The sequence below is a fragment of the Annulohypoxylon maeteangense genome (assembly GCF_022496945.1).
Source record: "Annulohypoxylon maeteangense strain CBS 123835 unplaced genomic scaffold GGS22scaffold_19, whole genome shotgun sequence".
Lineage (NCBI taxonomy): Eukaryota > Fungi > Ascomycota > Sordariomycetes > Xylariales > Hypoxylaceae > Annulohypoxylon > Annulohypoxylon maeteangense.
The window spans coordinates 565488-590175 of NW_025953266.1; the positions used below are offsets into that span (position 1 = coordinate 565488).

The window sequence follows — 24688 nt, forward strand, 5'->3', positions numbered from 1 at the left end:
TTAGTGTAGCCAGCATTAGTACGGCCTTGTTTGACTTTTAGAATATTATGTCATTTTGCCTGAAAGTACTAGGTGGTGTAATCCAGGGGTTATCGGTTTGTACACAGGTACATCCATCAATCACGTTCCTTGCCCAGTGCACAATCAGTGGATTACCAGCTACAAATTCCAAGCCCTAGACCTAGAGCTAGAGCCTTACAAGTACCAAAGTTCCGAACCGCCCAGGGACCTCCATCGCTAAAAGAAAACACCAATTCAATTGAAGAAAGCCTCCTCTGTTAAAATTCCTTCCACCCGATACCATCTTAATTCGTCAGTACATATTTTATACAGCGGTAAGGTTTTCGATTCATTGCGCCCAGCCATTCTATTATTCTTCTTGCTAGAGTGAAGGGGGTACCTTCCAGCGTCATTGAAATCACGGCAAATGTAGCCCTGTTTTTTATCTCTGTTATCCTTAGGCGAGATGGAAACCCAATCCTCCCAAGCTCGAGCCTCAAGTCCGACTAAAGCCGGCCCGTGGACACTCTCAACTCTCATGAAGATGTGACCACCAGCGATAGCTGTCGTGACGAGCGGTGGTACATCAATCGAGAACCCATCTTCGGATTTATTTTCGAAAAGGCTGTGGAAGGGACCGCGCTTCTTCAGGAACATACTCGACTCATACCGTAGTAGAATGGCTAGCAACACCTGCGGATCGATCATAGTAACTGCTTGTACCTCTGAAATAGACCGGCACACGACGCGGCCTCCAAGAAAATCGCGCCATGGCCAATTTTCCACCCGTGTTGACTTGCAGTAAACCATGATGAAACCCGCAGCTGTCCAGATCAGTACCGAAAGATTCGAAGGGTCAACCCCAGCGATCTTGCCTTGTATCGCTATAAGTGCTAGACCACCAGCGATTAAGGCTCCAACGAACCCTAGGACAACCCAAGAATACCAGAGGCTAGAGATTATTATAGACCGCTCGTCAATAATCCAAGTTTCCACTTGTTCCATTGCCTTCTCAAAGATGGCATAGGTGTTTTCTTGAGGACTCTTTTCTGTCGTATTTTCATCCCTACCACCTACTACACTAGCACGCGCTCCTTCTTGTGCCATACTAGTGTCAAAAACGCCCTTTACCTTGAGAGACTCTAGTCTCTTCGGTTTGTACTGGGAAGTTTGAAACCTAGCGGCGGCTAGAAGGTTTGGTGGCCTATAGTATCTTACCGGTTTGGCAGGGTCGGATATCAGAAGAATCAATTTTGCCAGAACCGATAGTTGAGTGGAAACAGGCCCACAGAATATGATGTATGGCACAAGCGCCGTAATCACATCCTTCATTTCTTTGAAGTCCTTTGAATCCGATGTATCTCTGATAGCAACGCCATTTCCGCTTAGCCACGTACAATTCCAGCTCAAGGACGTCGTGTATGGCTTTCCAGGCTTTCCAGATCCCTTATCTGACTCGAGAAGCGTCCAGATCTCCTGGCAAACTTCGAATGCTGCGCTAGCACAGCGGATAACATTTCTTTCAACTGCAGTCCCAATGCAACCGTCTCTCATCTGACATAGTTGTGTCCTAACCCCACGAAAGCCTGTATCGTAAATGATAGCGCTTGTTTCGAACGCATCGGCTGCCTGCCCAAAGTCTTCATTCCATTTCAAGTCGACGGTGATGGAATAAAACATGGAACATATATTCCTACGAAACGTACTCATCATCTTGAAATATCTTGTCCCTGCAGTCTTTGGGTCGGTCTTCAGAGCGCTCTGCTGCTTAGCGTACGGATCACCATCATCTTTATCGTTGAGTGAGTAGGTGACAGGCTGAGTACGCGCAATTTGATCCATCCTTATTCTAAAGTCTGTTCGTGCCCCAATAGTCTTAGACACAGACTGAGGAAGGTCAGCCCCGACAACTTTGATTTTGGCTGCAAATTTTGCGATCGTGTCCAGGCAGTTATCGACCCAGAACGCCCCATCCATAGTCCTTAGAAGCAGACGTGCTAGTGTTGCGGTGATATAATTAATCATTGCATGGTATATTTCGTCGTGGTGCTCCTTTAGCTTAATATTTATATCATATCGCACGGTGCCTTCATCGGGGTCGAATAAGGTGACTAGCTTTCGATGGGACTCAGAATAAACTTCTAATGATGCTACAGAGGGCGAATGTTCGAGCAAAATGAGTTGATTATCATGTATGTAGATGTCAATGGCGGATTGGAATACAAGGGTAAAGATATGGAGAAGGTTGTAACCATCGCTGTCAGGAGCTCCGTACCATTCTGAAGGACCCTCCAACAACGGCGGATTCACGGATTTCACCGCGCTGACAAGTCGATTCACCTCTAGTTTCCATAACTTGAGCTCTTGAGCCTCTGAAACACCGTATCTAGTCAAATCATCAAACTTCGGAAGATCTTTCATTTCGTACCCTTCATTGACTTTGAAATTATGATGGGAATTGAGAATATCGTAAACGCGTTCTTCGTCAACATCTAGATGCTTGAGGGAGAAATCCCCGATTTCGATATCGCTGTCATAGGGACGGGCAGAAGTGAAGCGAGTATCTAAACGGGGAGACAACAGAGGCCCAGCTCTAGTGCGACGGGGTCTTTTTGGCCCTGGTTTGTTAGGGGAAGAGGAGAATTCCATACTGGCAGAAAGTGCTAGACCTTAACCTAATTCAAGAACAGAACAAAACTTGACACCATGAAAACGAAACTTCGACTACAATCGAGGCTGGCAACTTAATACTCATCCTTAAGGCATTGGAAAATTTTCGATTTTGGTGCCCAAGATAGGAGGTACCTAACGTACCTGAACCATGGTACCCGAATATGTACCTCCTACGTAAATTGTTACCTCAGGAGTAATTGGGTAATCCTAGATTATGTCAGCCTCCCTAGATTAGGTAATACAGCTGAGTTCAGGCACCTGCATATATTCAGCTCGCTAATACGACGGTGATTTACTCGCTTCCTTGTAGGTGTCTAGATATGTACCTAGGTAAACACCATTAAGCACCCGTAGATACCATCCAGAATGCAAGATATTTGGCGCCCACTTACTGTGCGACAACTGTTTCAACCCAATGCTGAGAGGTAACGAATCATACATACAGACGACATGGTAACTGGTTACGTACCTACCTAGTAGTTAATATGTGATAAATTTTTCGATCACATTCTCCCCTCTTCTTCATCCAAGATTCCTTCACGACGTTTATATAATGCCAAGCCCAAATGATTGAAAATCCCAACCTCTATTGAAACAAATACGTATATTCTGGTATTCAGTCAGTTAAAATTATGATGACGGTTCCAATGAACTTTGATGCTTACAAGGCTGCATTATCAGGGGATGAGGGACAAGACAAAGCGGATACAGGTGTTGAGAAAGACCATAGCATTCGGACATATAATTCCAAATTCGAAGAGATCAAAGAAATTCGACAGGATGGCGAAATTACCACGGTTATTCGATCTCTAAACCAGTATAAGCAGAATGCTGCGAATCAACGGCGGTTCGGAAAATTCTCTCTACTCCTCCACCGCATAGTTAGCAATAACAATACACAAAATCCTATCTTGCAGCTCGAAATCCAATCTGATATCTTACGCAACGAGTTCCGCCGGCTCGCATCACATTTCACAAGCATCAATCTCTATAAGAATCCAATCGTCATACATGAACCGTTTCGGGAGATATATCACTGCAAGGATCAAATCCAAGATGCATTACATAAGGCTTCAACGGAAACACGTCAAGAGCTCCAACTCTTGGTTGATTTCCAGATCTGGTACATGTCCCACACTATTGAGACGATAAGGTCGTTTATAGAGAGCAGGACTATCGACTTTGAATGGCTCTGGAGTTTATTCAAACCTGGCTCACATATCATTATTCAAGAGGCCAGATCATCATACGCACCGATAGAATGGTGTACTGTTTTGAAGTCATACGATACTAGTGTCCAAGACGGCACTGGGCGATGGTCAATCTGTGTGACACACACAGGTTTCAATGGGGAAACTTTTGGAAATGTTGAGTCCACCTTCACATTCCCTTCGTTTTCTGGTACTCTCCCCATCTCGCAACTACCTGCCTATCCATTACAGTTCCACAAAAGTCAGGAAAGTCTCAAGGATATGATAGTCGATCGAGGGAAAATGTATCAGCAATACTGCATCGCTAGTAGGAAAGGATTACAATCGCCAATTGGAAGCTCGATGGCATATGAGGGTCCTTTTTGGAAAGTTTCCACCGAGGATGACGACCCCCGGGGCTTTCAGATGATCAAATCCCCTTCATATAATGTAAGTTAAGGCGTTATTGGCTCTCGGTACTAGTATCAATCTGACCATAAAAGACACAAGGCAGAGTCGTTGTTGATGTTGATGGTTTCTTCAACTGCTATCCCCGATTCAGGGACACTCTAATTACGGAATCAAACGAAAATGACATAAGTAATGATGCAAATGATTCTATCGATTCCGCTACTCTAATACAGGAATCCTTATCCACAGAACAACTGTTGACCTGTTCACCGTTCGTCCCGGTATTCTCTTTTACGACTCATGAATGGGGTCTTGTTCCTATAAATGGTTTAGACAACATCATTTGGGATACTGTTGTCTATGATAAGCTCGAAGTAAAGGAGGATGTGAAAAACATATTGCGCGTCCTTGTTAATGGGCATTCCAACCACTCACCTAATTTTGATGATTTCGTCCAGGGGAAAGGGCGTGGGTTGGTCCTCCTTCTTCATGGGCCCCCGGGTTGTGGAAAGACTATGACAGCCGGTAATATATCTATGCCCCCTGTCAACCGCACTATCACTGTTGATTCTAGTAACATATATGCTAATAGTACCTATGTATCATATAGAAAGCATCGCCGAATCACTCAAGAAGTTACTCTATAGAGTGAGTAGCGATAAACTTGGTACATCAATTCACGAAATGCATAGACGATTAGAGTCAACATTTGACTTGGCTGCCCGCTGGGGCGCAATCTTACTTCTCGATGAGGTTGATGCTTTCCTAGCGCAGCGCCATGGTGAGATCGCTGAGAAAAATTCTTTACTCCCAGGTCAGACATCCATAGACTTTTGTGCTCAATCCCTTATCACTTAACATACCTCCATTTTGCTAATTATACTTTCTTGAAGTATTCTTACGGCTTTTGGAATATCAGACTGGGGTCTTGTTCCTAACAACCAATCGAGTCATGGACATTGACAGCTCCTTACACTCCCGAATTCACATATCTATTTCATACGAGGAGCTCACATATAAACAAAGGGGGTCAATATGGGCAAATCTCGCGAACGAAAGGTGTGGATGCGTTCTTTCTGATAAGCAAGTATTGCTACTCAGTCAACTACCTTTGGATGGTAGGGCGATTAAGAATATCCTGAGACTTGCCTCCTTGCACTCTACTACACACAGTGAGAATGGATATAATACTCAGTTCTCTGATATAAAAGCGGTATTGCCCTTTGCTATTAGAGATATCGGCGATGAGAGTACAGGGGTGGGCCAACAAAGCAAATTGTCGTATGAGTTAAGTCGGTTTGTCGAGGAAGCTAGCAGACTAGATGAGTAGTAGACTCCCCTAGGACGACATATAATTGAAAGTCAATTTCATCATAAATCGAAGGTTATTATCAAAATAAGCGCTTATCTTTAACTATGTGATTGGAAAATAAATACTACCTAATACCTAGTGGGCTAAATAACCTCCACACAAGAAAAGGGGCAAGATGACGGTCCGTGTCGGACGGACTCAGCTGGCAAGAGGACCCACATAAGAGCACGATTAATATGGCCCGTGCTTTCAAACTTAATGTAATTCATCGCGAAAATTTCTCTGACGTGAACTTCCACATACCTCAACTTTTTGACTTCATCTTTCCCACGATGGCGCCCAGTTTCACCAATGATGAAATATAAGGGTTATCCATGAATGTTGCTTATAAGGTTTGAATTATTTCCTTTACTTTGTTTCATATCGCAGCATTACCTTGTCCCAGCCACTCGAAACCCATTGAGTCTTTCATCTGAATGTTCTTACTACCGTGATGCGTCTTGTGTCGTGGTTTTGAGAGGGCCTGGTGATACAGGGCGGATGATGTTCGCATCGTCCGATGATAGAAAACTGCAAGAATGAAGTATTACGGACCATCATAGTCCACGCTCATCTATGTCGTAACTTATGATACGATATCCTACATGAGCGAGGCTCCTAGAGCTCCTACAAACCGGTCTTAATGTTCTTTCTTCGCGGTCTAGTTCTAACTAGATTCGAACAACGGTGATCCCCGCGGCCCGAGAGTTGATTTCATTCGTCACCTCTTCGCTGGGAAGTTTGACGACGTCACTCCACGTCGATTTCACTCCCGTCTCGTACCTAAAACCTGCAGCTTGCATGTGCAAGTGATATCTATTTTACGTGCCATTTCCTCGATGCTTACATCCATGGAAATCATCTCGTTTGCCAATTCTGGTACGATGGTTGATACTATCGCATAATGCTACAGTACCTATCTTTCGACCTCCCCTATATTAGTTACTCATAATACCTTGATTACCTAGTTTAATATATTTATATATCTTAATCGACCATTCTTGCGAACCTTGAGAAGTCAGCGTTTCAACCGTGTAACGTTTCATACCGCACCTAAAATGTCAGCGACTCCCAAGTCCAAGTTCTCGCATCTGCCACTCAGTACCAGTGGTCCGATAGAATGCGCAGTATCCGGAACAGTCTTACTGAACACTCCTTACTTCAACCGTGGCTCGGCACACTCGGCTGAAGAGAGACGCGAGTTTAACCTCACGGGTCTACTACCGACCAGCATCCAAACTCTAGAACAGCAGGTTGAGCGTGCATATGAGCAGTACGTTTCGAGACATGATGATCTGGCCAAGAACACCTTCTTGACATCGCTCAAGGAGCAGAATCTGGTCTTATACTTCAAGGTAAGACTACCTATCTTAGGCTGCTGTTATTCGCTGCTCGTCAGCTGTACATACCTAGGGGCTTGGCATCCAGCCCCCATACAGGAACCATATATACTCTTATACTAATGTCTTGCAGCTTTTGCAAGACCACCTGAAAGAAGTTTTCAGTGTTGTATACACTCCAACCGAAGGCGATGCGATCCAAAACTTCTCCCGGCTATTCCGACGACCTGAGGGGTGTTTTCTTAACATCAATGACATCGACAGAGTCCCGCATGATCTAGCTCAATGGGGAAGACCTGAGGATATTGACTATATTGTCGTCACAGGTATGTTTCCGACTATAGATCTCGGCTTTCTACTTCGGCATGATTTAATACTTACGAATCCTAGATGGCGAAGAGATTCTCGGAATAGGGGACCAAGGCGCAGGCGGAATTCTCATTTCAGTTGCAAAGCTCGTGCTCACTACACTCTGCGCTGGAGTGCATCCTAACCGAACCTTGCCTGTCGTCCTGGATTGCGGAACAGACAACGAGAATCTACTGAATGATGATTTGTATCTTGGCCTCCGCCAGAAACGGGAGAGGGGGGAGAAGTACGACAAACTTGTCGATACCTTCGTTCAGTCTGCCCGCAAACTCTTCCCACGTGCTTATATTCACTTTGAAGATTTCGGGTTGACGAATGGTAAGTCTCCCTTGAAGAATAATCTAAAATTATATTATTAACAGATACAGCACGCCGAATTTTGGACCATTATCGACCTAAGATCCCCTGCTTCAACGACGATGTACAAGGCACTGGTTGTGTAACCTTGGCGGCTATCATGGCCGGACTACACGTAGGCAAGCAGAAGCTCCGGGACACCAAGATCGTCATCTTCGGTGCTGGAACCGCCGGTGTCGGCATTGCTGACCAAGTCCGCGACGCCATTGCCACCGAGAAGGGTATCAGCAAGGAAGAAGCAGCAAAACAGCTCTGGTAAGTGCATTCCTCTTACAACTTTTAGGCCTCTATCACCTAACATCCCCACAGGCTCATCGACAAGCCCGGCCTCCTAACCACCCAAACACAACTCGACCCCGGCCAACGCACCTACGCCAAAGACGCCTCCGACTGGACTAACAAAGAACGCTCCCTCCTCTCTGTAATCAAAGAAGTCCAACCAAACGTCCTAATCGGAACCTCCACAGTCCCCAAAGCCTTCACCGAATCCATCATCAAAGAAATGGCCGCCGGCACCCCCCGCCCCGTAATCCTGCCCCTCTCAAACCCAACCCGCCTCCACGAAGCCGTTCCCTCCGATATCCTAAAATGGACCAACGGCCGCGCCCTCGTCGCCACCGGTTCCCCCTTCGACCCCGTCACCGGCCCCTGGGGCACAAACGGAGCGGAAATCGAAATCGAAGTCGCGGAGTGCAACAACTCCGTCGTGTTCCCCGGCATCGGCCTCGGCGCCGTGCTCTGCCGCGCAACCAAAGTCACTGATAAAATGCTCGTCGCAGCCGTTCGCGGCGTCGCGGCCCTGAGCCCCGCGCTGAGAGACGACACCGCGCCTTTGCTCCCCGGCGTTGAGGACGTGAGGGCTGTCAGTGTGCGTGTTGCGCGCGAGGTCATCCTGGCGGCTGTTGAGGAGGGGGTGGTGACGGAACAAGGGATACCGAGCGTGGTGGAGGGGGAGGACGGGTTGGATGAGTGGATTAAGGAGCAGATGTGGGAGCCGGTGTATCGCCCGTTGAAGAGGGTTGATGTTGAGGGCGCGAGTCGGGCGGCGAAGGCTGAGTTGAAGGTTGTGGGGAGTTTGGAGGTTGGGGGTGGTGCTGGGGATGGGACTGGGGATGGGGGTAAGAGGGAGAGATAGGGCTCTTGTTGTGGTTTGATATGAGGTTTTTTCGGATGGCTTTCCTAGATTTCCTACCTATGCTTGTGTGAGTTAGGTTCGATGGGTAGGGTGGGTGTGAGGGACTGGCCTAGAGGATAGAATCTGGTACGGTCATTCTAGACGTGGAAGTAGTAGGCAGTCTAATTGCCAAGGTATCCTATACAGATGGACTTCAAGCATAGGTAGTTTCTTTACGTGACATGTTACACGAACACACATTCATGACGTTCCTGCTATCAGAGCATATAAATCAAGAATCCCCTTGCCACCTCACAACCACCTGAGTAAATTCGATCTTCATTAATCAATACCTAATCATCTCCCATCCATATTATACCTCGAGTACCTACCTAGACAGATAGACGAACCATCTCAAAAACAATATGAATATGAAAACCTTGGCCTGGGTTATAACTACTACATCATCACCCCGCGCTGACTCCGTTCTCATTCAAAGACATCGATGACCAGCAACCCGTGCGTGTAGCTTGAGGAGTAAGTAGTCCTTCACCACCACTTCTCACTCCTCATGTCCATATCTCATCCCATCTCATCCCCCTAAATCAACCCCGCCCTGGCAGCCTCTCCACCCCCCTCCTGCAACAACGCCTCAACCTTCTGCTTCCCCTTCCCCAAGCCCCCCTCACCCACGCCCATCCTCCTAGCCACATACCTCTGCGCCACGACGCCAATACTCAAGCTCAGCGTCTCCTCAACCCACTCCGCGACCCATTCCCTCGGATCCACACCCCCTCCTTCGACGATCTCCCGGATCTCATCCGGCACATCCTGTCCGTCAAGCTCGAACCTCTCGCCCTCGTCGTCATCGGCGCTGCTGGGTGTAAGTGGAGCAGGCGCATCGAGCCATCGGATCCATTTGGCCGGGATATGTTGGCTGACGGTGCTGTAGACGATATCGTGGATCGGATCGAGGACATACACCGCGAAGGCGACGAGCGCATCGGTAGAAGCGTCGTCCGCGACGGGGCTAGCCTCGCTTTCGGCGGCGCTGCTGCCGGCGAAGAGGGCCGGGTCGCCGTCGAGCGCGATGGGCTGGACGGCGAGGAAGATGTCGCTTGTGCGGACGGGGTTCTCCTCCGACACGGGCTCGAGGGCGCGCTTCTGCGCCTCGGTCACGCCACCGCTTGCTGCGAAGTAGTCGTGCGCGTAGCTCTCTGCGCTGACGCGGCAGAGTTTCGTTCCCTCGGCCAAACCTCGGACGGCGCCTAGGTCGCGCGGGGAGTCGACTTGCCGCCACCAGGGACCATCGCGCCAGCCGGCGGAGCTGGAGGCGCCTTTGTAGTCGGTGGAGGAGCGGCGGGCGGTGTTTTCGTGGCCGCGCTGGACAACGAGGAGGTCTCCGCCTTCGACTTGCGACATCACACGGCTGAAGACGCCGTAGATGAGCGGGTCGAGGGAGGGGTATCCGACGATGTCGTGGGTGATGTGGATGAGGAGGCGCTCGTGCGAGGAAATGGGCGGGGCGAGCGTGTGGAGGATATTGGCGAAGGTTGGGAGGGCTCGGTGGCGGATGCCGTCGCCTGTTGTTTACGTTGTTAGGGTCTTAGGTCAATCATTAGAGAAAAGTCAGATTTAATAAACCTACCTAGACCCTTAAGAGCACCGACATTTCCTCGGACTTGGTCAGCCCATTTCTTAGCTTCCTCATTCTGCTGGATCTCTTTATATGCGGCCTCGGCCTGTTTCATAGCTGCATTTGCCGTGGCGCTGGCCGTAGCAAAGATTCCACCCCACCAGCCGCCTCCAGCAGAAGCGGGGGCGTTCTGTTCTACGGTACCCTTCTTTTCAGCATCCTGGAGATCGGAACTGGTGGCACTGGGGGTGAAGCTTGCGTGGAGAGAGCGGGTGCTGTCGACAGACTTGCGTGCGACGTTGGCTGGCTTGTCTTCGGAGTGTCGAGGGGCACCCGGCGGAGGGGTAGCTGTACTGCTTCGTTTACTGGCTACCTTAGAAGCGGCGGTCTCCTTGACACGGGGAGTGTGAGGTCGAGCAGGCTCCTCGTTGACAAGTTCATTTTCAAGTTCGGCGAGTTCTTGTTCGAGCTTTTTGTCTCCTCGACGAGGTTTGGGGCCAGCGGGCTTAGATTTACTACTGGTCTTCTTTCCTTTGTTATCGTCACCGATCCCCTCGAAGAGCTCGTCGAATCCGTCGTCGTTCGAGGCCTTGGAACGTTTGGCCGCCATCTTGGATAATTATCGTCGTGGACGGATGTTTTGGCGAAGAGGGGTTATGGTCAAGAGGTAGCAGAAGTGGGAATTACTCGATGAAATTGATTTCGTGTTTAGAAGCAGACTATGGAGATCTATTGCAGTGGTAAGGGAAGACGGAGATGCAGACTAGTCGAATATGATTCGCCGTGCCCCTGTAATATGTAGCTAAGGTTAGGCGTTATGTGTGTATGTGTATGTGTATGTATGTAAAGCCGAGGGGAACCAATCGTTTGACCGGATTCAACTGCAACTGGGTTTGTGGATATTCACCGGCAGATGTAACAAACACTATTTTGACAACTAATAAGAAACGAGGATATTTTGAACTAACCAGTTGGCAATGACAACGCTATAGGAGCGGAATTGGAAGCAAATCAGGAACGGTTGGGTATCTAGACAGGCCAATATATGGTGTTGATATGGTGATGGTAAAGTGGTTGATGTGATTTCGGGAAGAGGAACTCGGAATCGGAACCTTGGAAAGCTTTAGACACCTGCAATTTCTAAATCTGTCGTCACTGAACGGGGACCCGACGGGGCTAATGACCAGTAAAGCACGAGCCAATAGATTATGTCAGTTGCCGGAAAATCAATTAAAATACTTTGTACTTGGTACTTGGGTACGTGGGTACGTGGGTACATGTATCAGGTATTCTAAAAATACAAGGATGTCAATGCTAACCTAACCTAAAACGGAGTTAAAAAGTGCGCATCGATTCGATGGTGTTAGCCCATTGGCTAGAGACCTTTTCCTAAAAAGTATGGGCGTGGAGGCTGGTGCCACCAAATAGGGATCTCAACTGTGGCTAATGCTCGCCGAACCTCCAGAAATTAGCAGTGTTCTTAGTACCTATGTATTTTGGGTGACCTCGCAGAAGGGACGGGGACGACGAGATCAGAATCGCACTTGACAATATCGCGAAACTATATATCAAAACTTATTGAACGCCAAAACTTCTTTCCTTTCAATAACCGATCTTAATTTTTCGAGCGGAAATCAAATGTGAAGTAAGCATTTCATTCACTTTCAATCTATTGTCACCCAACAATACCGCATAAAAATCATCCATCCTTTTCATCCACAACACTGCAGCTCCTTTTATCAACCTATTTTTTCTCACCACGTCTTCATATAACTTACAACCCAAAACACCATCAACTTACATCACCTAACTGACGACCTAACAGAAGATCTCATATTTTCAAGAACTCGCAAGATCCCTCAATCCTCGATTCTTTCGGCGTAGAAGCGCCACTAGCAGGTTCGTTCTATTTTTCTTGTCATTATTAATTTTCTTTCTTAACAAGTAATGAGTCGTTTCGTCTCCGACATTTTCTATCTGTTTATTTCTTTTCCAATAAATACAATCCAACGCCTGTATCTACTATTCCACCATCTTGTAATGGAATAACCATTCGCGCTACCAAACATCATTTCCATCTTTCTCATACCTTCCTTTATTTTCATTGCTGAGGTACGTCGTGATCAATTCCGACCACGCGCTCAAACATAATTCATACCCTTACCTATACCCATACCCATACTCATTCATCCCCATACCTGAAGAGGTTTCCCCACTTACATAATCTCCGACAGGAAACTTCTTTCACCTTTCTTTCTCTCTATTTTTCTAATCCTGTATTTTTTTCTACCCCTTCTTTTCTCTGCCCTCTTCTCCGGATCCTGTCATGGATCCTTTAAACAACCGAGGTCGTGGTCGAAAACGCCACACCTCACATATATCACCTCCTCCCTCCTCCCCTTCTCAGAATGTAGCTCAAGACCTACCTGACCTACCTTCTGCCTCCGACACCTCTGGTCCGCTGGCTCCTTTACCTTTTTCTTTCGAAGCCTCGAGTCCATCCGCGTCGCTCTCCACGCGGATGCGCACTCGTCAGGTCGAGGGGATTAACTCTTCGCCTGGGGGGCGCTCCCTGCGAAAGCGACCTCGAGTGGACTATACATTCGAGCAGCAGCTAGATGTAGAGACCAGCCCTAAGCTTACGCAAAGCGCTTCCCGCTCAATAAAGCGGCGTCGTACCGACGCTGCTTTAAATGAGAACGAGTTGGACGACGATCCGGAAGCTCGCTCAGAAGCACGCTCTAAGAGACGTGCCTCCGAACAGCCCCAATCGTCATCCACTCGTAGGCGTAATACGGGGAAGGGGCCGGCGGAGCCCCAGGCTTTTGAGCCCACCCATCATGACGATGTCGATGTCCAAGACACTATCGAAGTGGGTGGGCACCATAGTGAAGAGTCAGATGAGTCGCTCATCCGGAGGACCAATTCCGGCTCTTCAGGCCACGACACCAAACCGGCCCCCGGATCAGCCTCATCTGACTCTGCTGGCACTCAATCTTCGCCATGTCAGCAGTCTCCGCCGACTTCCAAGGCGTCCCTTCTCTCTCAACCCCTACCCCTACCCCCCTACCACCCTGTTCCGGGCGAAAGCGTATCAAAGGAATTCCAAGAAAGAGTTCAGGTGAATGTATCTAAAGAGGCGAACGACGAAGCGAATTTTACCAAAAAACATCCTCCTGGCATGGGTCATGATCAGGACGGCCCGGGTTCATCAAGTCACCTCACCCCTTACATAAAGGGTACTTACGTCTTTTATCCCGAGTATCTCGAGGATGACCCAGAACCCGACGCTGATCCCGATCGTGACTCATTTCAGGTAGATGCCGAAGTTGATCTCAACACGGACGCTGACACCAATCTGGGACTAGATCGTACAACAGCAACCAACGGCCATAACAGCGAAGACGCTGCCGTTAACGACAAGATGGATGGCCTAGTAGAGGAGACGCCGGCCGATACTGCGGCAAACTCACCATCGGGTGAGGCAGAGGCAACTGTCTGCCAACCATCCGACAAGAAGCAGTTTCGGTTCGACCAGACTCGGTCAGCGTCCGAATTTACGGACATGTTCCAGGACATCAAGTCCTTGTCTACGGCAGAACTTTACCGTAGACTTGAGATCGCCAACGAGGCCATGGTTGCGTGGCAGGAAGAGTTCCGTGAGCTTAAAAAGATCACGGATGATTACGACAATGCGGTCCGATACCAGAAGGAGGAAGAAGCGTTCTTACGACGGTCAAATATGATGACAAGTCGGAACCCGGCCTCCAACCCAATCGCGAAGGACTTCGTTGTGAAAGGGGAGAGAGCACAAGATAACACCGATCCTCTAGTGAAGTACCAACGCCAGCAAGACAAGATTATGGCGAGCGCGTACGGCTTTGAGTATGATCCCCGCCCGGACAAGATTGGGAATCAGGATCCCATTGCGCAACGAACCGGAGCTGGTCGTCAGGGACGACTTAGAGAGCGGCCGAAGCAGACCGCCAAAGCAGCAGAGCTAGACGACCCTATTGTCGTACAGGGAAAACGGACCAGGAAAGCTCCAGAGAGGTTTGCGGGAGATGAAGTTATTAGCCGGGGGTCTACCCCGGTACCTAGTACCCAGCGACGAGGGCGTCGCAATAATTTAGCACCGGAGAACAGTGACCCTACTCCGCCTCAGCCCCAGTCAAGGCTTGAATATGTATATCTACCTCAAGCCCTGCACTACTCACAGGCTAAGGGTCCTCAACCATCCCAATCATCTCAATCTGAGCCCCAGTCACAGGCTCCATCTTCATCTTTCTCTTCATCACATACATCAAATACGTCTCATACAAATACCGAGGCCCAGGACACAGGTGTCTCCGTACGAGATCATATACCCGCACCCGAGTATACCGAGAACGAAGTTCCGAAGAAGAAGGGTAAAGGTGGTCGCCCTCGAAAGAACCATGTTCCGGAATCTGCGGCAGAATTTACGACCGCACCTCAGCCGCGGCCAGAACCAGAATCTGAGCCCGAACAGTCCCAAGCGCTCCCAGAGACGCGTAAGTCGCCAATACAACGAAATATCACTAAGATAGTATTTTTGAAGACTCAAGGAAAGCCAGGCGCCAACTCCCAGAACGATCCGCAATCAGCGCCCGAATCATCGACGAAGCGAGAGAGAGAAGGCGAAGAGGTTGATGAAGAGCAACCAACTCGTAAACGCCGACGCAGAGTTTCGCAATTCCCTTCTACGTCCGGCCCTAGCACTATCCTTGCCCCTCCCCCGGCCCCGACGTCCTCAGTTACAGAAGAGAACGACATTGCAAACAATGGTACAGAGTCGCAGACTCCCATAAAGCCGACTCGTCGAAGGATCTCGAAGAATTCCGATGTTGCCTCTGGGCCCACAGATATTGCGTCTAGTACATCCTTTACAGCTCCAGCCGAAGAGCCTCGTCCCCGAACTGCCTCGTCAACTGCAACCGCTGACACTGTAACATCTACCAGCAATTACCAGCTTCGCGAGAAACGTCAAAGAAAGTTCACTAACGATATTACGGATGATGACTTCGTTGAAGAGCCCAAGCGTAAACGTGCTCGACGAACACCGAAAAAGCCGCAGGCCAAGAAAGAAGATATCTTACCTATTCCACAACCCCCTCTAGTGCAACGACCGGAACCGGAGGCGCCCACTCTACCGAAGCCACCACCTAAAATTAAAATCAAGTCGAAGCCTGGCCCTTTACCAACTCCTTTCTCGACATCTCCGTCTAGCGCGCCTTCGTTCACTCCCTCCACGAACTTACCGCAGGTTAACATGAATACCCATGTCAACGGCAATACTAACGGCAATGGTAATGTCGTTGGCAACGGAACCTCGAGGTTTGATGCTGCTGACGCAGAGTCCAGGGCAGAGCCCCCGAAGGACTACAGTACAATGACTAAGTCAGAGAAGATGTCGGCATCAATGAAAGGTACGCCCGACAGCAGGCTTGCCACGAATTATTTCTCGGGATCAAGCCATAATATAGCTAACTAGTGGTGACTAACAGCTCGATGGGCATCTGGGTCGATGGGAGGAGCTGTAATCAAACGTCGTGCGACACTTGCAGCTAAGAAGCAGAGTGTGAAACCTGAAGCCGCAAACGCTACGACTCCGGACCAGGCCCCTACTCCTGCATCCACTCAGCCAACGCCGGATGAAGATATCGATGACGACGACGGCGATGCTTTTGCCACCGAGGAGTAAGCGTTGTATTCACTATTGGGCAACATTCACATTGTCCCCCTACAACACATTATTGCACGTCCTCGTTCAGCGTTCAGCAAGGCATAAACCAAGCACAAAAAATATATAAAAAAAACTCCAGGATAAAATCCGAAAAGAAAGAAAAAGTTCGTATACCTCACCATACGAACCCTCATTACCGATCGACATTGCCTCCTAGATACTGCAAGGAACTAAAAGTTCGAAGCGGTCTGAGAATTTCTAGGTACCGGTCACCTAGAAGAGTATAAATCGACATATTCCCTTAAGACAAGAGTCATCCTTGAAGCTAAGACCAAACATGACAATCTATTAGAACTTGTCGGCCTACGGGACAATGCATTATGAGTTCGAGGGGAGTGGACTTGGATGAAATCGCAAAAACTCGTAACGACTACACGCCCACATGACGACCAATCAAATACACGTCATTATTAACGGGTAAACGAATAAGCGACGAAATAAATACCCACCCTCTCTCACTTCTGGCGACTTGAAGGTATGTGTCATAAAAGACACGGTGGAATGGAAACGAAAGAGCGAATGTATTTAGGGGAGGTAAAAGGAGCATCTGGATTGGACGGGGACAGGGGTTTAGCGAAACTCCAAGCATGGACATAAAGGCAGGCAACATTGTACATTTGCACATACAAAAGCGACATTTGATTTCAGCGCGGGAGTTCAGGAAAATGGAGGCAGAGCGTTCACAATTACCTTGCATAGGCAGAAGGATGGACGGAGAGTTAGGATTCTTGGACCAACTCCTATCCGCCCTCGCCAAAATCATAGAGCGGGCATTTTTGTCTTTGCATAAAATGCATAAACTTGGAGTTATGGATTGGATGCATAGAGGTTCATAGGGTAGACAATATTACCCTTCAACACATAATGAGATTCGCGCAATTGTGACTATGATTGATTATCTATTCTATAAGAGTAGGCACTCCATTTTTAGGTATAGAGTTATATGCCAGTTGTGTATATACTGATGTGACATCGTAGACATGGAAAATAGTACTGATCAGGACAAGACTAATCGACTGCAAAAGGCAGTATATGAATTCTATGGCTACCGTAATAGTTACGAAACAATGTATGGTCAGTAGGTATATGGGAGCACGTGACTCACTGGCTACAGGACTCACTATACACATAGTAAGGCCTAAGTATAGAAATTTCACCTTCATTCTGGTCTAGAGGAGTAAGTTAAAGGGATATTCAAGCAGATCAGGCTAGAAGCAGACCACTTGCAATTCTATCCCCTATAGGTACTATCGTAATGGGGCGGGATACCTACCTAGTAGCTGTTTCCACAGCTACACCACGAAAGTATGAGTCCAACACTACTCAACATAGAAAATCGTGTTGATCGAAGAGCTATTAAGTAAATGCAAAAGAGTCTATTCGAAATAAGTGTGATCTGATTGTTCTACGGTATGGCGGTGTTGGATCAATAGCCATGGGGAATCTATTACGGGAGTCACGTGACTATGAACTACGGAGCGGAGCTCGTCTTTTCCTCGCGGACAAATATCGGGGTTCTAATCGTGTGATCCGTCAAGGGGAGGTTGGATGGCTGATATTCCTAATCCTTGACGCCAGCTTCATACATGTCATACAAACGATAAGGTTACATGCTAACCATTGTTACCAAATTTAGAGAAGTTGTACCTGCCATCCTACGTCGTAAACTGTAATTGTGTGGGCAAATCAGTACCTAGCCAATTCCAAGATCACCCGGTCAAGTCACGATCAAAACCACAGCAGGCAAAATTTGGGAACTGGACTTTCATTCGTCCAGGATGCTGTTCTTTTGGTATGTCTCCTTTACGCCCCGTAGCCGAAATGCAAAGTGACCAGTCCTCCAGCCAGAAACGCGATAGATATCTGCGTCATTCCTTCCTCTGCCTGTCATGAAAGTGGCTGGCCGTGTCGGTGTCTTCCAATCGTGAAGATTCGTCAATAAGGTAGGTTTGTGTCGATCCGCCTCTCACCAATTTCCTCGAAACGCTCTCAATTTACATCACAACACCGGAGTTGCTGGCAATACGCTGTGTATATGGTTAGGATATTTTAGATCGATAGGAGTATGATAAGGACACTTACGGGCCATAATTCAGCAGCCTCCTTGCCGACGGGTCCGGTGATGGCAGAGCCCTTCATCTCACCCTTGGGGTTGACGATCTAGAAAGCGACATATTAGCGAGCTGTTTTTCGATTATGTATATGGACTAATGTGTGGCGATCCTGTATCGTAGCTGCCTGTGCTTCTCATGCGGCGTTCCCGCACTATGATCCTCATAGCCGGCCCTCCTCTCTGATACGAGGCGAGCTGTCCCGTCTCGGGGTGTATATAAGTAAATAAAATGGCACTCACAACACCAGCGTTGTCCTCGAAGTACAGGAAGACACCGTCGGTTCGCTTCCAGGGCTTGGACTGTCGGACGATAACGGCGGGGTGGACCTTCTTTCGGAGCTCGGGCTTTCCCTTCTTGACGGTGGCCATAACCATGTCGCCGACACCACCAGCAGGCAGTCTGTTGAGACGGGCACCGATACCCTTGACGGAGATGATGTACAAGTTTCGGGCGCCAGAGTTGTCAGCGCAGTTCATGATAGCACCGCTGTTCGGTTTATTAGCGTCGGGAACCGATTCGAGGAATATTCCTGCACTTACACAGGCAGACCGAGGGTCATCTTCAGCTTGCCACCGGGGGCACCACGCCTATGAAGCGAATCGTTAGCAAAATCGGTTCAAGAATCCATCGTTCCATGCGATATTCCACCATCCACCTCTTATGTGACTATTCCGAGTCAATCTCAATAGCACCGAAACTTGGAGTTTAAAATTTAATTCTGGCGCCACCATGGATCGTAAAGTTTCGTCACTGAAGGTTTCTCGTGCGCCTCATATTATCCCACAAAACGGCTCGTTTGTCGGTTTCCTCTTGCTCTCCCATTTCCCCGCCAAAATTCAATTCCCACCTCTTTTCGTGCCCCTCCAAGCTTCCGGTGGAAATCGCATAATTCGAGATCGAACGGAGATGAAACTTACGAAATCTTTGCCATTGCGACTGAGTTATTCGGATTTCTGAAAGATCGGGTGTGGTGTTTGACGAATTTGTCGAGGTGGTCGATGTCACGGAAAGCGAAAAAAAGTTCGAGAGTTCAATGGCTCCAAATTTCTTAGTGGTGGTGGACGGTACTGCAAACCGCGAAATGTGCGGCTTCCTAAGAAAAAAAACCCTAGGGACCCACAAATTGTGGAAGCGATTTCCGTACAGCGTAAAATGGAATTGTATCACGTGATTGACTGATTCAATTTCTTAGTAGGTACCTAGGTACCCTTGTATCTTCTTTGTCCATGCGCTCTTATTTTACAGAGACGAACCTCCATCTACCTGGGCATTCGAACTTTATTTGATCTAGATTCAGGTAACAATATACTAACATTTCATTTCATTTAATTGGTAGTGCTGTAGATCTAGAAACCTTCCCACCTTGCAAGCGATTTCAAGAAGACTAGTGATCGTCTCTCTCAGTCCAAGGCTTTAAGGCCTCAAGAAACTTCAAGTGAACCTCGGGTTCTCCAGAAGCTTCTAGCGCCCCCGCAAACGACTCTTCGCTAATTCTTCCCATGAAGAGAAGCCATCCAGCCCAGATGAAATCAGCGAAACCCACGGTCTTCCCCTCGAAGAACGGTCCTTCGGGATTCTCCTGCAACAATGCGGTAACATTCTGCACGTAAGGTGCGGCAGCTTTCCATGCTGGCGCACCGCCCTCCTTCGCTAAATCTTCCATCTTCTTTCCGATCGCCTTCTCACGCGTCGTGCGGAAGTAGTCCTGGCTAGCTTCGTTCAAGACGTTGAAGAGCACTCCCGGGACGAAGATAGCAAGGCTGGGATCCCTCAAGTTGGTAAGCTGTTCGAAGATCCTTGCTATGTAAGGCGAGTTTAGATGTAGGCTCGGCTCTGGGTATCTCTCCTCGAGCACTTTGGCGATCTCTAGCGAGTCCATTACCCATTTACCATCAGGGAAAACGACGGTAGGGATCGTGTAAAGATCCGCTTTCGGGAGGCTACAGTTGTTATTAGAGAATGCTGATATGTTCATTATGCGTTAACTTACTGCTCCTGGAATTTGGGTTTGATATCTGGGTATTCAATCTGGCATTGGGAGTTAGATGCTTCGATTAGTATATATCAAGGCGTTGAAGAGCCCTACCCATTCTGTCTTGTAAGGAATACCCTTATAGTTCAGGGCCAGCCGAGCTATTCCTCTGAGTTAGATAATATCCCTTTTGTCTTGGGATGGTAATGGACGTACTCTTCCATGGGTTCGGCGACCACGACTTGTTTGGTGGTTTAGATGGCAAGTCAAAGAGTACGATTTCCTGGCTAGACATTGTAGACGCGTTGATCAATGGTTATGTGTGAGAGAACTCTAAGAAGGTTGAATTTCTAAGTGGTAAACAGGTAGTCGAAGAAACTCCTGACAGGTGGGGTAATTACATCGACATTTATCTTTGAGAGCCAACACCGGACAATATGACTAAACACAAGAAAGGCATGGGTAGGTTATCAAACCATTGGCGTACATGCATCTCGGACTAAGTACACCGCGCGATTAACGTGATCCCGGTGATAGATACAAGATAAACTGCGAGAATAGCTGTTCTATGCACACTAAGTTGGGTAAAGAGGATTCCATCATCATATATTCACCCCGCCATGTCTGCATCTCGTACTTTAGGAGCCAATGGATTGACATTGCAACTTAACCACTAATATGCGTCATAAGTAGCAACACTTTCGAATTGGTAAGCTTTCCTAGATTATTAATTATTGAATCTACTTTCGGGTCAAATATTTTACGTCGAATGAGATGATGCTAAACTGGCTTTTGAAATAGTTCACCGCTGAGCCTCCACTTGGTTTGTAGCGTCTTGTTTCCCCGCACCTTAAAAGAGAGTGGAGAGTGTCCATACAAGTAATATATACTACCATTAGTAGCCGAAATCTCAACCCGGATAACCCGGTTCGCATCGGGCACTTTGGCGGAGTGGTTAACGCGATGCCCTGCTATGAGCTAAGTAATTAGTGTAGCGTAGGCATTCCCTTCGGGGGCGTGTGTTCGAATCACACAGGTGTCGGATTACTTTTTTTGCTTTCATCTGCCAAATCCTGGCCTGCGGCGTTGCGAGCTTGATGAAATAAAAACTTTTTAAATATTAACGATGTAATCGCAACGTCATCTATGTTAAGTCCTGGCCTCATCATCAATGAATTGAATATGGCAGGCATTGAAATAAAGTTGTCCTCGACCCTCATTATAAAGATGCCTTCCTTGCTTAGGTTTCTTAATCATGGCTTTTTATGGTTCTTGTAATGGATACAATCGGTACCTACATTTAGGTACTTCTTCAATTGATTGATCCAGTAAACTCAACCTGTAGTATTTTGTCATTCACATTTATATATCTCTTTAGTACTCAATCCCTAAAGCCACTGATCATACATAAACCGGTGACAACAACCAATTTCTTAACAATAATACGTTAACTTCGACCATCTTAGATTCATTCACACTTCAGTTAATATCACCTACCTACATACCTACCTACCTAGGTATGCTTCAATAGCCAATAAGGGAATAGGATCATGCGAATCAATTAACCAATCAGAGAGCAGGCACTTGATATTCAAAAGTGGTGAGAGTTTTCTGCCAGTTCTAAAGCTTAACCTTTTCACCACCCGCCACCCATTTAGATCATTCATCTCCACATATTGCACTAAGACAGAAGTGTACTAGTGGGAAGACTACATTATCGATAAGCGTGGGCTGCAGATCCGACCCAAATCCCTTAAGCTCAGAATTCTGGTAGATCCCCGATTTCTTCTTACCTTGTTCTTATCCAAAAACCTAACACACATTCTCTCGTCAATTTGTTAGCAACAATGACGCACGCTCCTGTGGACATCTGGAACGGCAACGGACATGCCTTGGGAGCATCATCTCCTAAGAAGGTCGCGTATTTCTACGATTCAGATATAGGTAATTTCGCCTATGTCTCTGGACATCCCATGAAGCCCCATCGCATTCGGTTGGCGCACTCTTTGATTATGAATTATGGAGTTTACAAGAAGATGGAGATCTACGTAAGTGCTTCTGATACTATCTAACTTGACGAACAAGATAACTGATGACCTTTAGCGAGCAAAACCGGCCACGCGACTCGAGATGACACAGTTCCATACAGACGAGTATATCGACTTCTTGCAGCGCGTCACTCCCGAGAATATGGACAACTTCCAGAGAGAGCAGGGTAAGTACAATGTCGGAGATGATTGCCCAGTATTCGACGGCCTATTCGAATTCTGTGGCATCAGTGCCGGTGGCAGTATGGAGGGTGCTGCACGCCTCAACCGCCAGAAGTGCGACATCGCCGTCAACTGGGCTGGCGGACTTCATCACGCCAAGAAATCTGAAGCAAGTGGTTTCTGTTACGTGAATGGTACGTTTTACAATGTCATCTCCCTCGTTTCCCCATCAATCCTAACATCGCATCCACTTCACAGATATCGTTCTCGGAATCTTAGAACTTCTAAGATTCAATAAGCGTGTTCTTTACATTGATATCGATGTTCACCACGGCGATGGTGTAGAAGAAGCTTTCTATACCACGGATCGAGTCATGACGGTTTCCTTTCATAAATACGGCGAGTACTTCCCAGGCACAGGCGAACTCAGGGACATTGGCATTGGCCAGGGACGATACTACGCAACAAACTTTCCACTCCGAGATGGTATAGATGACGCATCATACAAGTCGATCTTCGAGCCAGTCATTTCTAGCGTCATGGAGTACTATAATCCGGAAGCTGTTGTTCTCCAATGTGGTGGTGACAGTCTGTCTGGCGACCGTCTGGGTTGTTTCAACCTAAGCATGGATGGCCACTCCAACTGTGTGAAGTTCGTCAAGAGCTTCAATCGCCCAACTCTAGTGCTCGGAGGTGGTGGCTATACTATGCGCAATGTCGCCCGCACCTGGGCGTTCGAAACCGGCCTGTTAGTTGATGCGCATATGGACCGAACTCTTCCATTCAATGAATATTACGATGTGAGATTGCATTCTTATCACCATGCCACTTCCTAACACTAACTCTTTACTAGTACTACGGTCCCGATTATACCCTTGACGTCCGATCGTCAAATATGGAAAATGCGAACAGTCCTGAATATTTAGAGAAGATCAAGAATCAGCTCATCGAAAATCTTCGACGCACTGCACACGCCCCGTCTGTGCAAATGCAAGACGTTCCTCGTCATTCTATGGGCGCAATGTCCGACGAGGAAGAAGCCGAACTTGATGATCTCGATGACGATGAGAATAAGGACGTCCGGATGACGCAGCGCCAATGGGAACAGCGCATAGAGCGCGAGAACGAGTATGAAGAAAGCGATAACGAGGAGCTCGATAGGGCTAATGGAGTTCATCGCAACGGAAGCTCTCGGCGGACGTTCATCGACTATCGAAACTCGGATGTCGAACCCGATAGTGGTGTTGCAACTCCAGCCAATGGCACCACCGACAGTGTCATCAAATCTAAGGAGACCGATGACATCGTAATGGAGGATGTAGACAAGGCGCCAGAAGGCGACGCTGATACGGCTGTCTCTTCAAAGCCGGATGAGAAGGCCGCAAAAGATGAGGTTCGAGCTACCAGCACCTCCGAACAAGAGCAGGAGGAGGCCCCCAAAGAGGCGCAAGGTTCTGTGAAATCGGATAAAGGTGGCAGTGAGAGCGAGAAGACTGCTACTACTGATGATGCCAGTCCAGGAAGTAAAGCCGAGCCGACCGAAGAAACTGATGAGGTCATGCAGGACGCGGCCGAGAGTAAGAAATCGCCGGCTGCAGAAGCTGAAAAGTTATCTTCAACGACGCCGAATGCCAAGAACCCATCACCAGAGAAGATCGATCAAGATGGTGATGTTGACATGGATGGACCTGCCGCGGCGTCGGAGCCAACGCAAGACGATAGCACCGAAGTCAAGAGTGAGCATTCCGCGGAGACACCAACCAAGCCAGCGGACTCTGCCCCAAAGGATACGGCAAGCCCTTAGACCGGTCATAACCTCATGATACCCCCCCTTTTCCATTTCGTTTTTTTGTCTTCATTGTTTTCGTTAGGAAAAGGAAACTGTAGTATGGCTAAGCGTAATCTTGTGCGCATACGGAATTTATAGTTTCCTTTTCGATGAATGTACCATAGCCAAGCAATGGCGTTCCGGGCAAGGCAGCATCGTCGGCAGACAGAAGACGCTTGGCATCTTGACACACATGGCGCTTTTTTTGCTTATGCTTTTTTATCAATAAATCTTAGATTCACAAATTCTGAAGTTTTTCGTGACGTAGGCTAAGCTGGTGATATGTTGATGGTCTTTCCCGTGTAAAGGGAGCGGATTCGTTATTCTAGTGATATCAATTACCTTACAGAGTACATACA

At 47.8% G+C, this 24688-nt stretch overlaps 8 protein-coding genes and 1 non-coding gene across 9 annotated transcripts; 5 read left to right on the plus strand and 4 right to left on the minus strand.

Annotated features, from left to right (window-relative positions):
• Nucleotides 1–135: 135 nt before the first annotated feature.
• GGS22DRAFT_172482 (uncharacterized protein) lies at nt 136–2693 on the minus strand. The gene has a single exon (XM_047962770.1). It carries the CDS (start codon nt 2647–2649, stop codon nt 256–258), a length of 2394 nt encoding a protein of 797 aa, XP_047815404.1. The 5' UTR covers nt 2650–2693; the 3' UTR covers nt 136–255.
• Nucleotides 2694–3320: 627 nt separating this feature from the next.
• GGS22DRAFT_196487 (uncharacterized protein) lies at nt 3321–5547 on the plus strand (the record flags this gene model as incomplete). Its single annotated transcript, XM_047965833.1, has 3 exons — nt 3321–4313; nt 4367–4799; nt 4885–5547. 3 exons carry the CDS (start codon nt 3321–3323, stop codon nt 5130–5132), a joined length of 1674 nt encoding a protein of 557 aa, XP_047815405.1. The 3' UTR covers nt 5133–5547.
• Nucleotides 5548–6426: 879 nt separating this feature from the next.
• Nucleotides 6427–8826, plus strand: GGS22DRAFT_196491 (NAD-dependent malic enzyme; the record flags this gene model as incomplete). The annotated part of the gene is made up of 5 exons (XM_047965834.1): nt 6427–6980; nt 7099–7291; nt 7356–7652; nt 7703–7946; nt 8001–8826. The coding sequence occupies exons 1-5, from the start codon at nt 6684–6686 to the stop codon at nt 8824–8826; spliced, it is 1857 nt and encodes a 618-aa protein (XP_047815406.1). The 5' UTR covers nt 6427–6683.
• Nucleotides 8827–9128: 302 nt separating this feature from the next.
• GGS22DRAFT_172485 (maintenance of telomere capping protein 1) lies at nt 9129–11344 on the minus strand (the record flags this gene model as incomplete). Its single annotated transcript, XM_047962771.1, has 2 exons — nt 10454–11344; nt 9129–10388 (listed from the first exon to the last, which is right to left on the minus strand). Coding segments are annotated over exons 1-2 (1576 nt in total), but the record flags the coding sequence as incomplete, so codon positions are not given.
• Nucleotides 11345–12767: 1423 nt separating this feature from the next.
• On the plus strand, nt 12768–16163 carry GGS22DRAFT_192209 (uncharacterized protein; the record flags this gene model as incomplete). The annotated part of the gene is made up of 2 exons (XM_047965227.1): nt 12768–15888; nt 15967–16163. The coding sequence occupies 2 exons, from the start codon at nt 12768–12770 to the stop codon at nt 16161–16163; spliced, it is 3318 nt and encodes a 1105-aa protein (XP_047815408.1).
• Nucleotides 16164–18056: 1893 nt separating this feature from the next.
• GGS22DRAFT_59681 (ribosomal protein L14 domain-containing protein) lies at nt 18057–19417 on the minus strand. The gene is made up of 5 exons (XM_047967500.1): nt 19237–19417; nt 18859–18906; nt 18559–18805; nt 18288–18365; nt 18057–18232 (listed from the first exon to the last, which is right to left on the minus strand). The coding sequence occupies exons 1-5, from the start codon at nt 19248–19250 to the stop codon at nt 18200–18202; spliced, it is 420 nt and encodes a 139-aa protein (XP_047815409.1). The 5' UTR covers nt 19251–19417; the 3' UTR covers nt 18057–18199.
• A 168-nt stretch (nt 19418–19585) lies between these two features.
• On the minus strand, nt 19586–20944 carry GGS22DRAFT_172495 (putative glutathione S-transferase). Its single transcript, XM_047962772.1, has 4 exons — nt 20508–20944; nt 20406–20452; nt 20310–20347; nt 19586–20259 (listed from the first exon to the last, which is right to left on the minus strand). The coding sequence occupies exons 1-4, from the start codon at nt 20584–20586 to the stop codon at nt 19704–19706; spliced, it is 720 nt and encodes a 239-aa protein (XP_047815410.1). The 5' UTR covers nt 20587–20944; the 3' UTR covers nt 19586–19703.
• Nucleotides 20945–21228: 284 nt separating this feature from the next.
• GGS22DRAFT_t119 lies at nt 21229–21333 on the plus strand. The gene has a single exon. It is a non-coding gene; the product is annotated as a tRNA-Ser (tRNA).
• A 750-nt stretch (nt 21334–22083) lies between these two features.
• On the plus strand, nt 22084–24574 carry GGS22DRAFT_59707 (uncharacterized protein). The gene is made up of 4 exons (XM_047967501.1): nt 22084–22339; nt 22395–22695; nt 22760–23301; nt 23355–24574. Exons 1-4 carry the CDS (start codon nt 22139–22141, stop codon nt 24303–24305), a joined length of 1995 nt encoding a protein of 664 aa, XP_047815411.1. The 5' UTR covers nt 22084–22138; the 3' UTR covers nt 24306–24574.
• The last annotated feature ends 114 nt before the right edge of the window (nt 24575–24688 follow it).

Coding starts and splice junctions, on each gene's coding strand:
- GGS22DRAFT_172482 (XM_047962770.1), bottom strand. CDS start 2,649: ATGGAATTCTCCTCTTCCCCTAACAAACCAGGGCCAAAAAGACCCCGT.
- GGS22DRAFT_59681 (XM_047967500.1), bottom strand. Junction 18,806..18,858: donor ATGACCCTCGGTCTGCCTGT/GTAAGTGCAGGA, acceptor TAAACCGAACAG/CGGTGCTATCATGAACTGCG. Junction 18,233..18,287: donor AGGCTGCTGAATTATGGCCC/GTAAGTGTCCTT, acceptor CCATATACACAG/CGTATTGCCAGCAACTCCGG.
- GGS22DRAFT_172495 (XM_047962772.1), bottom strand. CDS start 20,586: ATGTCTAGCCAGGAAATCGTACTCTTTGACTTGCCATCTAAACCACCA. Junction 20,453..20,507: donor GTCGCCGAACCCATGGAAGA/GTACGTCCATTA, acceptor TCAGAGGAATAG/CTCGGCTGGCCCTGAACTAT. Junction 20,348..20,405: donor TTCCTTACAAGACAGAATGG/GTAGGGCTCTTC, acceptor TCCCAATGCCAG/ATTGAATACCCAGATATCAA.
- GGS22DRAFT_59707 (XM_047967501.1), top strand. CDS start 22,139: ATGACGCACGCTCCTGTGGACATCTGGAACGGCAACGGACATGCCTTG. Junction 22,340..22,394: donor ACAAGAAGATGGAGATCTAC/GTAAGTGCTTCT, acceptor GATGACCTTTAG/CGAGCAAAACCGGCCACGCG. Junction 22,696..22,759: donor TGGTTTCTGTTACGTGAATG/GTACGTTTTACA, acceptor TCCACTTCACAG/ATATCGTTCTCGGAATCTTA.